General features: G+C 40.8%; 2 protein-coding genes across 2 annotated transcripts in view; one reads left to right on the top strand and one right to left on the bottom strand.

Annotated features, from left to right (window-relative positions):
* The window catches only part of LOC102399617 (zinc finger protein 850), a 107,655-nt gene that overhangs the window by 26,436 nt on the left and 64,170 nt on the right, over nucleotides 1-17,049 (top strand).
* Nucleotides 1-17,049, bottom strand: part of LOC102401561 (zinc finger protein 790) — a 49,152-nt gene that overhangs the window by 16,924 nt on the left and 15,179 nt on the right. Inside the window, exon 4 of the mRNA XM_044931287.1 lies at nucleotides 16,843-16,929. Coding sequence (XP_044787222.1) covers nucleotides 16,843-16,929 — 87 coding nt within the window. The remainder of the gene's footprint in view (nucleotides 1-16,842; nucleotides 16,930-17,049) is intronic.

Below are 17,049 nucleotides of genomic sequence, written 5' to 3'. Positions count from 1 at the left end.
TTAGATGTGCTAATAGCATTGTGTTTATGTAACAGTGTCTTAGAGATAAATTAGCAAGTTTATACACATAAAACAGTATGTATAGAATTACTGTTAAAATGCTCATGCAAAAGAAAAGTGAGGATAGATAACTTGTTTAAGTCATGGTAAGATAAATCAGGTGCATGGTTTTTGCTTATTTTGTTTTTGCTATTTTCTCTATTTTTATGTATTTGAAATTTTCCATCATTTTAAAATCATAAAACATCTATGAAATTATAGCCAGCTTTAAGTGAATAGTATTTGTAAATGGCTACTTATCAGAACTTATGGATGTAGCTAAAGTTCTACACATAGGGATATTAAATGTGCTATAAGGTATTTGGGAAATTAAGAATGAGGATCCAGATTTTCTCTAGTTCGCCTAATGCTACATCTCTTGTAGTACCTGTTCCCATAGTACTTCATATATTTCAGGAGTGAGTAAAAAGAGCAGTTGCAGCTATTTGTGTAATCCGTGGACTAGAACTGTATTGTCTAATAAAGTAGATGCTAGCAGCATGTTGAGCACTTAAAACTGAGCTACTGAGAACTGGAATGGTGGTTAGTACAAATTAAAATGGTCTTAAGTGTAAAATACACATGAGGTTTTGAATACTTCATTCAAAAAACAATTAACGTCTCAATATCTCGGAGCATTTCTCTGCTGTAGTTGGGAAGCTGTGAAATTCAGTGGATTGCATTACTACATAATACAGAACCCAAATTTAAGTGTGTCTCTGCAGCCAAGTACCATGTTTGTATACTGAGGTCTTCTTGGTTCTACCCTGAGTCATGCTGGACTTTTTTTTTTTTTTTCCTCTTCATAAAATGTAGCCTGTGTTTACAGCGGAGTCATTTTCTCAGACTGCTTTTGGCCTGTAGATGTTTTGGCATCCAAAGGCCTTTTTAAATTTTTATACTGTTTTCCCATTAAGCTCAAGCTTGCAGTGCATCAAGTACAATTCTCTTTAAGATTGTATTTTCTATTATTAGGGTTCATTCAGTTAGACAAAAGATCAACAGGTTCTTCTCTGTATTGGGTTTCCTGTGAGGCTTTTGTGGGAAAATGACTTTAAAATTCTTAGAAGCCCTGCTCTTTCACAGAAAGGATGAAAGTTGACTTTATCTTTACCCTGGAGTCATATTTTTATGACAGCACCACATACTTGATCGTTCCTCCCCTCTCAAGCCCATTGTCATTTTGAGAACCCTTTGCTACCTGTAAACACTGTCATGAATCCTCTATACTTCCTTGAAATTCTACTTGAAATATGCACCAATTGATATAATGAATATAATGTTTTTTTTTTACTGTTAATATGATAGATTTTCAAATATTGATTAAACCTTGTATCACTGTAGTAAACGTCATTTGTCTGTAGTGTATACTTAAAATATATATATATATGCACACACACACACATATATATAGCTGGATTTGCTATGATTGCTATGATTTACTAATATTTTCTTGAGGATTTTTGTGTCTACATGAAGGATACTGGTCTACAATTTTGTTCTATTTTTCGTTTCATTTGGTATCAGGTTGATGGTGGCCTCACATAAGGAGTTTGGAAGTATCGCTTCCTTTTAATTTCTGGAAGAGAGAGTGTAGAGTTGGTGTTAATTAATCTTTGAATGGTATAATTTTCCAGTGAAACCATTTGGGCCTTGCAATGGACTGAAGGTGTCTCCTCAAAATGTGTTGATATCTTAAGCCCCACTGGGATGGTATTGAGATGGGGCCTCTCAAGATAATTAGGTCATGAGGATAGAGGTGGGCTGCCATCTATGGGGTCGCACAGAGTTGGACACGACTGAAGCGACTTAGCAGCAGCAGCAAATGAGATTTGTGCTCTTAAAAAAGGGGCTCCAGTGAGTTCTCTCACCCTGTCCTGTCATGTGAGGATGACAGGACAAGAAGATGACAGTTTTCAATCTGGAAATGTTCACTAAAACAAAGTCACGAGAAGACAGACACCAAAACTCTGCTAGCACGAATCTCAGACTTCGGCCTCCATGCTTGTGAGAAATAAATATGTTTATAAGCTACCCAGTCTGTGATTCTGTGTTATAGGAGCCCAAGCTAAATAGGGCAAATTTGTACCAAAAATGGATGCTAATCTAACAAATATCTAAAAACATGGAAGCTGCTTTGGAACTGAACAGTGAGTGGATAAAAGCTGAAGAGCTGAAAATCATACATTTTGATATGTATGCAAAGAATAATGAATTAATGATAAGGGTAATTCTGGTGAAACCTCAGAAAAGAGAGCTGGAATGAAAACCTGTCTTCTTGGAAAATAAATTATGAACAAAATGTTGGTGGAGATATGAATAGTAAAGACCACTCTGGTTCATTCTGAGGTGGAAATGAAGAACATATTATTGGAAATGGGAGGAAGGATCATTCTTTTTATGGTGGCAAAAAACTTGGCTAAATTGTGTTTGTGTTCTAATGTTTTGCGGAAAGTAGAACTTCTAAGCAATGAAATTGAAGATGTGGCTTTGCTCCTTCTGGCTGATGATAATGAAGCGCCAGAAAAGAGAAATGACTTAAAAGATGGAATTTCTGAAGCAGGACCTAAAGATTTAGAAAATTCTCAGCTGAATAGTGTTAAAATACTGTGAAAATGAGGGCATAGATTGGGAAAGAATAGCATCTTGTAAGTTGGTTTGGAGACATTGGCAGGACCCTGATGATGCTAGGGACATTGAACTCCTAAGTTTAGAGTCTGCTTTACCAGTGGAAGTGGCATTCCCCACCCAGAGACAACATTTCCACCTCCATTTGATGGGATAGGCATTGCATCGCCTGAAAAGCATAATGACCTCCCCTGAGGCAGAGGCCACACGGCTCTTCAGAAACTGTCCCTGCCACCCCTTTTTATTTCTGGGCCCATCACTAATAGACTCAAGTCCCAGCAGACTCCTAAAGGTGAAGTTCAAACTATGACCTGAGTGGAGGTATGCTACACTCAAAAAGAACTACTTGAGTTTTCTAATTTGTACAGACAGAAATCCAGGGAACAATATGGGAATGGATATTAAGACGTGGAATAATGGTGGAAGGAAGATGATTGGAAATCTGGTGACAGTGAAATGTGGGAAAGAGAAGTGTGGATAGGCTTCTCTGGACAAGATATTTGAAGTTATTTGTGTCCTGTGTAATTGCTCACTAAGGGGTGACCTCAGCAGAGGATTTAATAATCAAGTGGATAGGATGGTCTGTTCTGTGGATAACAGTTTCTTTTCCCCGTCACCCCCCTCATTATCATCCAATGGGCTTATGATGGCACGGGATGGACATTATGCATGGGCTCAGCAACATGGACTTCCATTCACCAGGGTCACCTGACTGGCCACTGCTGGGTGCTCATTCTGCCTGCAGACAAAAACACCGAGTCCCTAACATAGCAGCATTCCCTATTGTTGTTCAGTCACTAAACTGTGTCCGACTCTTTGTGACCCCATGAAATGCAGCACACGAGGCTTCCCTGTCCTTCACTATCTCCTGGGGTTTGCTCAAACTCATGTCCATTGTCCATTGAGTCAGTGATGCCATCCAACTGTCTCATCCTCTGTCACCACCTTCTCCCCTTGCCCTTAATCTTTGCCAGCATCACGTGGCCAAAGTATTAGAGCTTCAGCATCAGTCATTCCAATGATTATTGGAACTGGTCTGATCTCCTTGCTGTCTAAGGGACTCTCAAGTGTCTTCTCCCACACCACAGTTCAAAAGCATCAATTCTTTGGCACTCAGCCACCTTTATGGTCCATCTCATCACATCTCATACATGACTACTGTAAAAACCATAGCTTTGACCATATGGAACTTTGCTGGCAAAGTGATTCCTCTGCTTTTTAATATGCTGTCTAGGTTGTTCATCGCTTTCTTTCCAAGGAGTGAGCATCTTTTAATTTCATGGCTGCAGTCACCGTCTGCAGTAATTTTGGAGCTCAAGGAAATAAAGTCTGTCACTGTTTCCACTTTTTCCCCATCTATTTGCCATGAACTGATGGGACTGGATGCATGAGCTTAGTTTTTTGAATGTTGACTTTTAAGCCAGCTTTTTCACTCTCCTCTTTCACCCTCATCAAGAGGTTCTTTAGTTCCTCTTGAAACTATGAAAACCCATTAACAAAGGTAAATGTCATCGAGTTAAATAACATTCTACATGACTTTAGCATTTGCTTCACTTTCTTACCTACAAGTATTTAAGTTTACAGTGTCATTGTTTCTGATCTACATAAAGCTGAGTGGGAATGACCCAGAATTACCACATAACCGGCAATGTTTTCGGAGCTTTTAATATGTGCCAGGGGCTATTCTAAGGACTTTACACTATTAACTCATTAACCCTCATAACAATGCTATGAACTAGGTATTTTCCAGTTAAGAAACTGGCACAGCCACCTTGGAAGACAGGTTGGTGGTGGTTTTACAAAAGAAAACAGACTTTTTTTTTTTGGACTATGCTGTGCAGCATGCAGGATCTTAGTTCCCTGACCAGGGACCAAACCCAGGCCCCTGCAGTGGAAGCATGGAGTCGTAACCACTGGATGGCCAGGGAAGTCTAAAATACTCTTTCTTATCATACAACCCAGCAATTAAGATCCTTAAGTAGATGAAAATTTATGTTTACACAAAAACCTGTACACAGATACAGAAGCTTTATTCAAAACTGTCAAAACTTAGAAGCAACCAAGATGGCTTTCACTAGGTGAATGGATAAAGTGTGATACCTCCAGACAACTGACTATTCAGTTCAGTCGCTCAGTCATGTCCGGCTCTTTGTGACCCCATGGACTGCAGCATGCCAGGCCTCCCTGTCCATCACCAACTCCTGGAGTTTACCCAAACTCATATCCATTGAGTCAGTGATGCCATCTAACCATCTCATGCTCTTTCGTCCCCTTCTCATGCCCTCAATCTTTCCCAGCATCAGGGTCTTTTCAAATGAGTCAGCTCTCTGCATCAGGTGGCCAAAGTATTGGAGTTTCAGCTTCAACATCAGTCCTTCCAATGAACACTCAGGACTGATCTCCTTCAGGATGGACTGGTTGGATCTCCTTGCAGTCCAAGGGACTCTCAAGAGTCTCCTCCAACACCACAGTTCAAAAGCATCAATTCTTCAGCGCTCAGCTTTCTTTACAGTCCAACTCTCACATCCATACATGACTACTGGAAAAACCATAGCCTTGACTAGACAGACCTTTGTTGGCAAAGTAATGTCTCTGCTTTTTAATATGTTGTCTAGGTTGGTCATAACTTTCCTCCCAAGGAGCAAGCATCTTTTAATTTCATGGCTGCAGTCACCATCTGCAGTGATTTTGGAGCCCCAAAAAATAAAGTCAGCCACTGTTTCCACTGTTTCCCCATCTATTTGCTATGAAGTGATGGGACCAGATGCCATGATCTTAGTTTTCTGAATTTTGAGCTTTTCAGCTCAGTTTAGTTCAGTCACTCAGTCATGTCCAACTCTTTGTGACCCCATGAATCACAGCATGCCAGGCCTCCCTGTCCATCACCAACTCCCGGAGTTCACTCAGACTCACGTCCATCGAGTCAGTGATGCCATCCAGCCATCTCATCCTCTGTCATCCCCTTCTCCTGCCCCCAATCTCTCCCAGCATTAGAGTCTTTTCCAATGAGTCAACTCTTCCCATGAGGTGGCCAAAGTACTGGAGTTTCAGCTTTAGCATCATTCCTTCCAAAGAAATCCCAGGGCTGATCTCCTTCAGAATGGACTGGTTGGATCTCCTTGCAGTCCAAGGGACTCTCAAGAGTCTTCTCCAACACCACAGTTCAAAAGCATCAATTCTTCGGTTCTCAGCCTTCTTCACAGTCCAACTCTCACATCCATACATGACCACAGGAAAAACCATAGCCTTGACTAGACAGACCTTTGTTGGCAAAGTAATGTCTCTGCTTTTGAATATGCTATCTAGGTTGGTCATAACTTTCCTTCCAAGGAGTAAGCGTCTTTTAATTTCATGGCTGCAGTCACCATCTGCAGTGATTTTGGATCCCCCAAAAATAAAGTCTGACACTGTTTCCACTGTTTCCCCATCTATTTCCCATGAAGTGATGGGACCGGATGCCATGATCTTTGTTTTCTGAATGTTGAGCTTTAAGCCCACTTTTTCACTCTCCACTTTCACTTTCATCAAGAGGCTTTTGAGTTCCTCTTCACCCTCTGCCATAAGGGTGGTGCCATCTGCATATCTGAGGTTATTGATATTTCTCCCGGCAATCTTGATTTCAGCTTATGTTTCTTACAGTCCAGTGTTTCTTATGATGTACTCTGCATATAAGTTAAATAAGCAGGGTGACAATATACAGCCTTGATGTACTCCTTTTCCTATTTGGAACCAGTCTGTTGTTCCATGTCCAGTTCTAACTGTTGCTTCCTGACCTGCATATTCAGTGCTAAAAAGAAATAAGCTATCAAGCCATGATATCACGTGCTGCTGCTGCTGCTGCTAAGTTGCTTCAGTCATGTCCGACTCTGCGCGACCCCATGGACTGCAGCCTACCAGCTCCTCCGTCCATGGGATTTGCCAGGCAAGAGTACTGGAGTGGGTTGCCATTGCCTTCTCCGATAACACATGAAGGAGACTTAAATGCCTAATACCAAGTGGAAGAAGTAATCCGTAAAGATTACATAGTGTCTGATTATAACTATAGGACATTCTGCAGAAAAGCAAATCTATAGACAGCAGAAAGATCTGTGGTTGTTAGGGGTGTGTGGAGATGAATAAGCAGAGCATAGAGAATTCTTCGGGTAATGAAAGTACTCTATGGGGACTTCCCTGGCAGTCCAGTGGTTGGGACTCCACACTGCCACTCCTTGGTTGGGGAATGAAGATCCTGCATGCAGTATGGTGTGGCCAAAAAATAATTAAAATTTTGAAAAAAAAATACTCTATGAGGTTGGAATGATGGATATATGTCACTATACATTTGTCCCAAACCACAGAATGTACAGCAAGGTAAATTATGGCCTTTGGGTGAATCCTTGGTTTAAAAAACAATGTAGCGCTCTGGTGGAGGTTTTTAATAATGAGGGAAGCTGTGTATGTACTGGGGTGGGCAGTATATGGGAAATCTCAGGATCTTCTTCTCAGTTTTATTGTAAACCTAAAACTTCTCTTAAAGCAGCTCACACACCTAGCAAGTGTTAGTGCTAGAATTTTAATCCAGGTATTAGATCTATACTCTTACACATTATACCATCCTGCTCACACAGCACACAAAAAGAAAGTCTGAAACAAAGTTATGCAGACAAACCAGAAATTAGACCTGGTCAGTACTACAAAACTCCTGTTAGGTGTTCTGATCTAGAGGTGTGGTGGTTTCCCCACCCTAGTTGAAACAGACCTCTCAAACAACTGACTGCATTCCTACTCTTTAACAGTTTCACAAAGCAAAGTCCGTGTCACTGATTGAAATGAGTCAAACCATCTCCTACCATATTTGCTTTTGATCACAAGCCTTTGTAGAAGATTAAGAATATCCAGTGTGTGATTCCAAGCAGGTATATTCTCTTAATAAGAGATTGTCTGAAATAATAGTCTGTAATCCTCCAGATTTGCTTTTCTACACCCAAAGAATGTTTAACAAAAAGCCAACAGGAAGAATTATTTACACAATGTAAATAATTAATTAGAAGGATTAATTAATTATTAGGGTGCATTGGGGAATGGGATCTGTGCCTAGAACCTCTGACTTTCTCTGTGGAAGGAAGACTTAGGGGTAAATCAGTGAAAATGTTTCAAGGGGACACCAGCTGTTTCCATATACTGAAAAACGAAATGCATTTCATGGAACAAAGAGGAAGTACAAATTCACCTTCAATTTGATTTTTTCATGTACAGCAGCAATTCTCTCCTTCTCACATGCCTTCTGTGGGGAATGGCAGTCGCCAGGGAAAGAGGTGCATGAGACATCTAGTGTTTTTGAAGATGGGTCAAAATCCAGTCTCCACTACCATCCTGGTCCCTTAACCTTCAAAGACATACAAAGAAAGTAGAATACAAGATGTCTGGGTTCACAGCTCTGGATATGCAGTAGTTCTAACACTGCCGCTGGTCACCACTGAGGCTGTCCATTGCCTCAGTTTCTCCAGAAGGTAGGCTGGGACCTGGATCCCTCTACCAGAGTGCTTGCACCAGGACAAACATCTCCTTGAGCAACAGAATAACAAACTATAAGGGACTAAAAATAATTGCACATGTGCACAGTTGAGGCAATTACGAACAATAGGATACGAAACCAACTGCCATTTCTGAGGTGCTGGGAGTAAAAGCACAGTCATGTCCATGAGCCCTGCACAGAGCACCACCAAGGGGCTGGAAAGCTAAGTTAGGCCTCCTGCCCACTAGTTGTGCCATGTCACTAATCATATAAACTTTGTACCTGTTTTTACAGTTTTTGCCTCCTTGAGAAATTCATTTTTCAACCCAGGCAAGAGACAGCCCAATTTTGCTTCTAGCCTCTAGCCCATGGTGGTCTAATGGCTAGAACTCCTGGTTTTCAGCCAGGCTATGCAGATCCAATTCCTGGGTAGGGAACTAAGATGTTGCTTCAAGCCACAGCGCACAGCTCTTTCTCGGAGATCAAGAACACAGTGGCGCCACTATGCTAGTTGATCACCATGCTGTCGATGGTTGTTTATCAAAGGGTCAGCAAGGGACGTGCTCCTCTAATGGTTTCCCTGGAAACTGATAAGCCCACCAACATCCATTCCTCCTCTAATAGGTAACTTCTCCTTCCCCCCGAGTGAACACTGCTCTGTAAGTCCTGCCTGCTGTCTGCCATACACAGCGGGGTATCAACCCAGGAACTTTGCCTCAGACTTGAAAGATTCCCTGTTCAATAAACCCTTGATGTTTCTACCGCTGTCTCCAGACTCATTCTTACAACGCACTGCTGGGCAACTACAAATCTTGCAGACCTGGGCGGGGTCCAGCCTAACACGAGGCCAACCCAGCACCAACCCTGGGGGAAAAACACTGAGCAACGGAAGACTCTGATCCAAAACGTCCTAAACCCTCCGCTTCGCAGGCGCAGTTGAGTCTCCAGGGCGCCGCCTACCTTCTTCTGAACACAGTTCTCGGGGAAAAGGTGCAGCCGCGCGAGTTCCCATCTTAGCACATTCCAACAGAACAAGCCGAGGAGAACCGCTCTTTCCCAGGGCTGTGACGCTGGGGCTCTAGGAAGCACCTGTTTCTGTCAGACGACAGTCCCAAAGCGCGTAAGAGACCCACGAGATATAAGGAAATCGCAAAACACTGGAGAGGAACTCTTGAGTAACAGATCAGATCAGATCAGATCAGTCGCTCAGTCGTGTCCGACTCTTTGCGACCCCATGAATCGCAGCACGCCAGATCTCCCTGTCCATCACCAACTCGCGGAGTTCACCGAGACTCACGTCCATCGAGTCAGTGATGCCATCCAGCCATCTCATCCTCTGTCGTCCCCTTCTCCTGTTGCCCCCAATCCCTCCCAGCATCAGAGTCTTTTCCAATGAGTCAACTCTTCGCATGAGGTGGCCAAAGTACTGGAGTTTCAGCTTTAGCATCATTCCTTCCAAAGAAATCCCAGGGCTGATCTCCTTCAGAATGGACTGGTTGGATCTCCTTGCAGTCCGAGGGACTCTCAAGAGTCTTCTCCAACACCACAGTTCAAAAGCATCAATTCTTCGGCGCTCAGCCTTCTTCACAGTCCAACTCTCACATCCACACATGGCCACAGGAAAAACCATAGCCTTGACTAGACAGACCTTTGTTGGCAAAGTAATGTCTCTGCTTTTGAATATGCTATCTAGGTTGGTCATAACTTTCCTTCCAAGGAGTAAGCATCTTTTAATTTCATGGCTGCAGTCACCATCTGCAGTGATTTTGGAGCCCAGAAAAATAAAGTCTGACACTGTTTCCACTGTTTCCCCATCTATTTCCCATGAAGTGATGAGACTGGATGCCATGATCTTCGTTTTCTGAATGTTGAGCTTTAAGCCCACTTTTTCACTCTCCACTTTCACTTTCATCAAGAGGCTTTTGAGTTCCTCTTCACTTTCTGCCATAAGTGTGGTGTCATCTGAAATTTCTCTCAGCAATCTTGATTCCAGCTTGTATTTCTTACAGTCCAGCGTTTCTCATGATGTACTCTGCATATAAGTTAAGTAAGCAGGGTGACAATATACAGCCTTGACATACTCCTTTTCCTATTTGGAACCAGTCTGTTGTTCCATGTCCAGTTCTAACTGTTGCTTCCTGACCTGCATACAAATTTCTCAAGAGGCAGATCAGGTGGTCTGGTATTCCCATCTCTTGAATTTTCCACAGTTTATTGTGATCCACACAGTCAAAGGCTTTGGCATAGTCAATAAAGCAGAAATAGATGCTTTTCTGGAACTCTCTTGCTTTTTCCATGATCCAGCGGATGTTGGCAATTTGATCTCTGGTTCCTCTGACTTTTCTCAAACCAGCTTGAACATCAGGAAGTTCACGGTTCACATATTGCTGAAGCCTGGCTTGGACAATTTTGAGCATTACTTTACTAGCGTGTGAGATGAGTGCAATTGTGCGGTAGTTTGAGCATTCTTTGGCACTGCCTTTCTTTGGGATTGGAATGAAAACTGACCTTTTCCAGTCCTGTGGCCACTGCTGAGTTTTCCAAATTTGCTGGCATATTGAGTGCAGCACTATCACAGCATCATCTTTTAGGATTTGGAATAGCTCAACTGGAATTCCACCACCTCCACTAGCTTTGTTTGTAGTGATGGTTTCTAAGGCCCACTTGACATCACATTCCAGGATGTCTGGCTCTAGGTCAGTGATCACACCATCATGATTATCTGGGTCATGAAGATCTTTTTTGTACAGTTCTTCTGTGTATTCTTGCCATCTCTTCTTAATATCTTCTGCTTCTGTTAGGTCCATACCATTTCTGTCCTTTATCGAGCCCATCTTTGCATGAAATGTTCCTTTAGTTGTGACTAATTCCCCTCTGGGACCCTACAGGAAGTGTCCGTAGACTCTGGCTTTTTTTCATTGGTTCTGCAACCCGCCCCTTCCAGAGACTGCAGGGAATGCTAAACTAGCAGGCGCATAGAGGAGTCCATGTTCTCGATGGATTCTTCAGGAGCAAGCGGTTGGGTTTGGAACTGGGTGGTAAAACTGTCAGGGGCAGGATCCCTGAGCGAGCTGGATGTCATTGTGCCTGAATGAGTACCTTATGTAGATGGGGTTGTTTCTGCACGTGAGATTAATATAATTAGCCAACTTAACATATATAGACATTATATTAGGAACAACATGTTGTCCTTATGCTTTCCATAGTCTGGGAAGACCCACATGCCATCCATGGAGCAGCTAAGCCCTTGACCTAGAGCCCATTCTCCGCAACATAAGCCACCACAGTGCACCTCAACGAGACAGTAGCTCCTGTTCTCTGCAACTAGAGAAAGCCTACATGCAGCAAGGAAGACCCAGTGCAGCCAAAAATAACTAAATAAATCATTTAAAAAAAACAAAAGCACCTACCATAGCAAACAACACAAAATTCCTCAACAAAATACTAACAAACTGAATCCAGTAACTTTTAAATTTTATACACCATGACCAAATGTGATTTATGCCAGGAATGTAAGGTTGGTTTAACATGCAAAAATGAATCAATATAATACATCATGGTAATAGAATGAAGGACAGAAAGCACATGGCACAAGAAAAATATTTAACAATATGCTTTATCCTTTCATGATAAAAACACTTAACAAACTCAGAATAGAGAAAAAACTTCTTCAAATAGGGGCATCTATGAAAAATCATGGCTGCTGTTGCGGCTAAGTCACTTCATAATAAATGGAGAAAGACTGAATGTTTTCTCCTAAGTTATGTAGCATAGATATGTATAACTAAATGTGTGTGCTAAGTTGTCTTAGTCGTGTCCAACTCTTTGCAATCCCATGGACTCTAGCCCATCAGGCTTTCTGTACATGGGATTCTCCAGGCAAGAATATAGGCAAGAATACAGGAGTAGGTTGCCATTTCCTCCTCCAGAGGATTTTCCCGACCCCAGAATCACCTGCATTGGAGAAAATGCCATCTCAAAATCTTTATGATCACAGTATTTCTCAAAAGTGTAAATATTCTGGTGTTGAGCTAAGTCACAGTCATGACTAGTGGTGTTCCCATAATCTTTCCACTGATAGAGATTCTCATCATTGTGAATTTTCTGTTCAGAAAAAAATGAATGGTGACTAAAGATCTGGCCACTTTCCTTACATTTATAGGGTTCTGCATCATTATGAATCTTGCTATGTCATGTTAGCTGTGAACCCAAGATTTCCCACAGACTTTACATACATAAGGTTCCTCACCAGTATGTATTCTCTGATGTCATGTAAGTTGTGAACTCCAGAGAAAGGCTTTTCCACACTCTTCACATTCATATGATCTCTTTCCAGTATGGATTTTCTGATGTCGATTAAGTTCTAAACCACAAAAAAAGGCTTTCCACATTCCTTACATTCATAGTTTCTCTCACTGGTATGAATTTTCTGATGTCAATTAAACTCTGAACCATGAAGAAAGGTCTTTCCACATTCCCTACATTCATAGGGTTTCCTTCCGTTATGAATTTTCTCATGTTGAGCAAGGTATGAGGCCCATATAAAAGTCTTCCCACATTGCTTACATTCATGAGGCTTCCTACCAGTATGAATTTGCTGGTGTGAACTCCAGATATAGGCTTTCCCACATTTCTCACATTCAAAGGTTTCCTACCAACATGAATGTTCTGATGTTGAGCAAGATTTGAACCATGAATAAAGGCCTTTCCACATTCTTTACATTCATGAGATTTCTCACTGGTATGAATTCTCTGATGTTGAATTAAGTGTGAGCCAAAAGCAATAGCTTTCCCATACTCCTCACATTCATAAGGTTTTTCACCAGAGTGAATTCTCTGATGTTTAGTAAGATGTGATTGCTGACTAAAGGCCTTTCCACATTCATTACATTCATAGAGGTTTTCACCAGTATGAATTCTCTGATGTCTAGTAAGGTCTGAGCCACAACTAAAGGCCTTCCCACATTTCTTACATTCATAATATTTCTCACCAGTATGAATACACTTATGGACACTAAACTGTGAATGAAATCTAAAGGTCTTCCCACATTCTTTACATTTAAAAGGTTTTTCACCAGTATGAATTCGCCTATGACTGGTAAGACTTGAACACAAACTGAAAGCCTTCCCACATTCTTTACAGTCATATGTTTTCTTAGCAGTATAAACTGATATTGAGTAAGTTCTGAATCAAGATAAAAGGTCTTCTCACATTTCTTATCTTCACAAAATTTTTCACCAGTGTGAATTAACTGATGTTGAATACAGTCTGAGTCAGAACAAAAGGCTTTCCTACACTCTTTAAATTCATTCAGTTTCTTTCTTGTATTAAATCTCTGATGAAGATTAAAAGCTGTGTTCTGGTTAAAAGTGGGACTTTTTTTTACAATTGAGTATAACTTGCTTCAAACATTCTTCCTGATTTTCCTGTTGTCTTTCAAACTGACCTTTGCTTTGCCAATCACCTCTAAAGCATAAACATTCAGGGCTATGTTTTTTTTACAAATTTCCATTATTTCCCATTGAGGTATTTCTCTGTCAAAAATGCCATTTTTTGGTGATAACTTCTTGGTCTGACACCTGGATTGCATGTCTGAAAGATAAGAAGATAAATTCATGCTGTTTTTCTGTTCAGAAAGAATTAAGGTTTTCAATGTAGATATAGGAATAAATCCTAAAATAAATACAGCATATGAAATGTGAATGGCTTAACAAATTCATAAATTTTGGACAATTTGAAAAAAGGGAAAGAAATAAATAGAAATTTAAAAGAACTAAAAAAGCCAAGGCAGGTGATTAGATATACAAATTTTGTTCAGATCAAATTCATCTGAGGAGCTCAACAATAAAAATAGATTGTTCAGGTACTACACCAATCATGGGATATCAATTTAAAGACGTAAGAGTACTTTACCCAGTATGGTATAATCAACATTTAGCACATTAGGCACTAAAAAAATAATTCTGTTAAAAAAATATATACTACAGGTCAAAGAAGGGCAAAGGGAGCCAAAGGATGGAGTAAAGGATAATACCAAAAAAATCAGGAACCAGGAAGCACAATTGGGATGATGTGATAACAACATACTGATAATATACCTCATTGTCTAATCCCTTTCATCTCTACTGAAATGAGTACACCTAATTCTATATCACTTTCTGTACAGGTAAGAGCAAACAAAAGCATATCTATGCTAGTTCAGAGAAATGGAAAATCACACCTACCTACTCATTTGTCTTTGCACATTTAAATACTTTGCCTTGCTCATTTTCTCCACTGGGCTTAGCCAAGTCATATTTTGTCAGATGATCCCAACCAAGGTGTTTTTGTTTATTTCCTGAGTTTATAGCACTGCTCTTCCATTTGATTTTATGCCTCAAGCATAAAATGCTTAATGACCTTTACCAAACCTCCATAGGATATCAAACTTACTGGTAAAATATTTTAGAAGAACAAAGCAAGAAAATACTACAACTACTACTAGGTGAATATGCTGAAGGGCTTATCCAATTTCTATTATTGAAATTGTACTGGTATTAGCATTTGGCTTTGTTGTTGTTCAGTATCACAGTCATATTGGACTCTTTGCAATTCCATGTCTTAGTCACTCAGTTGTGTCCGACTCCCTGAGACCCCATGGACTGTAGCAATCCAGGCTCCTCTGTCCTCCACTATCTCCTGGAATTTGCTCAAACTTATGTCCATTAAGTTGATGATGCTATCCAACCATCTCATCCTCTGCTGCCCCTTCTTCTTTTGCTTTCAATCTCTGCCAGCATCAGGGTCACTGACTTAGAGACTGATAGAACATACAACATCTCTCAAGACTAAAGTAATAGAGATTGGTATCTAGGGTTGGTCTACAGTGGGTGTCCTAAACATCTCTCATGCTGACTTATAACTCAAGGATCATAACCTAGGAATGTGGGTAAGAGAGAGGCAGACCTACACAGGAACTACAGATCAGTTTCAAATTATCCCAGTGACCAAGGAGGGCAATCGATTGACATAACAACAAAAATGTTTCAGAACTTTGCAGCATACAAAGTTCTCTGTAAAGGAAGATAACCTAGTCATTAGTTTTGCATTTTGCAGATAAGTGTGGCACAAAATTAAAATAACCATACTACATGAATGCAGAAACTACAGAAACAACAGAGAGCAGAAACAGATCTATAGGGATTCTAAATATTGGAGTTATGAGACAGAGTTTAAAAATAACTACGTTCAAGCTTCCTTGGTGGTCCAGGAGTTAAGAAACCGCCTGCCAATGTAGGAGACACAGGTTCAATCCCTGATCCAGGAAGATCCCACATGCTGCAGAGCAACTAAGTCCATGCACCACAACTACTGAGCCTGTGCTGTAGAGCCCGGGAATCACAACTATTAGCCCACAAGCCACAACTACTGAAACCTGCACCCTAGAACCTGTGACCCACAATAAGAGAAGCCACCGCAATGAGGAGCCTGTGCACTGCAACGAAGAGTAGACCCTGCTCACTGCAACTAGTGAAAAGGCCATGCAGCAATGAAGATTCAGCACAGCCAAAAATAAATAAATTAATTAAATTTAAAGAAACACATCAATATAGGTTCAGAAATTTAGAAGAGTTAGTCACTCAGGCATGTCCAACTCTTTGTGACCCCATGGACTGTAGCCCACCAGCTCCTCTGTCCATGGAATTCTCCAGGCAAGAATACTGGAGTGGGCTGCTATTCCCTTCTACAGGGTACCTTCCTGACCCACAGATTGAACCTGGGTCTTCTGCATTGCAGGCAGATTCTTTACCAACCGAGCCACTACATGACTCCAATAAGGAATTAAATTTCCTTCCTTGATATTTCAAATAAAAAAGAAGCTTCAAGAGTAAATTATTTCAATTTGATGCTTGCCTATAATAGAAAATTCACCAATTACCATCCTCTTGCCAAATATACCTCTTGCTTCCTTTTGACAGGCAGGACTGGCTTTTTATGACACTGTATTCTCTGCTTATTGTCTTTCATTAGCCCTAACCTCTCTCTTGCCATTTCCTCTTCACTGTAACCAGAAATCATAACAAAGCAGCCTATGAGGCCTTAATATAGAGACTGCTTTGCAGAAGTTAATGAAATTGTTCCAGTCACAGAAAAGAATACCACATTTCTTAATTGATTACAGATTCTTTGTTAACCCTTCTTAACCTAAAATGAAATTAGAAAAATTAACAAATGTTGCTTAAAAGAAAGATTAATGAAGGAAATGTAGCAGTAAGCAAAAACTATGCAAAATAAGAGAAATTCAAGAGGTAACAGGTAAAATGAAAAATAGAGTCAAAAATTTTTTTTTTAGTGAGTGAAGAAATTTACAAATATCTAAATGAGGGGGGGGGGCAGAGAAATGGGAAGAAACTGACCCTAAACCATTGACCACTGGAGAAAAACAATGGCACCTACCTTTCTGTAACATGAAGGAAAAATGAGAGCACTGAAATGGAGTGGTATTTGGAGGTGAAGAGAAGATTCATTTAGAACTTCACATGGAAAAGGTTACTTTTATTTCTAGGTTTCAGGCCTTTATCCACAGGCTTTTGGCCTCTGAGAAGGAAACTCTAGACCAATATTATAGAGATGTTGCTGCCTCACTAAACATCTGGGCTGTTATCTGCAGTGATGGCCTCCTTGTTCAGTCCTCACTCACCTGGGCAAGTCTCATCCTTCAAAGCCATCCAGGGCTCTCTTCCCTTCTCCAATAAAGAGAATACTTCTGGCTGATAAATGCAAAGTCCTGGTCAAAAAATAAGAAATAGGAAATTACCACCTGGTAAGGGTTTCCTAAGTTCCTTAGTTACTAGGATGGGCAAGAAAAAGGCATAAAGGATGGGGAAGATGGAGGTTCCCAAAGATG

The sequence above is a fragment of the Bubalus bubalis genome, chromosome 18 (genome assembly GCF_019923935.1).
Source record: "Bubalus bubalis isolate 160015118507 breed Murrah chromosome 18, NDDB_SH_1, whole genome shotgun sequence".
NCBI classification, from domain to species: Eukaryota; Metazoa; Chordata; class Mammalia; order Artiodactyla; family Bovidae; genus Bubalus; species Bubalus bubalis.
Note: the sequence above shows the minus strand (reverse complement) of the source record. Positions and strands in the feature narration are given on the sequence as shown.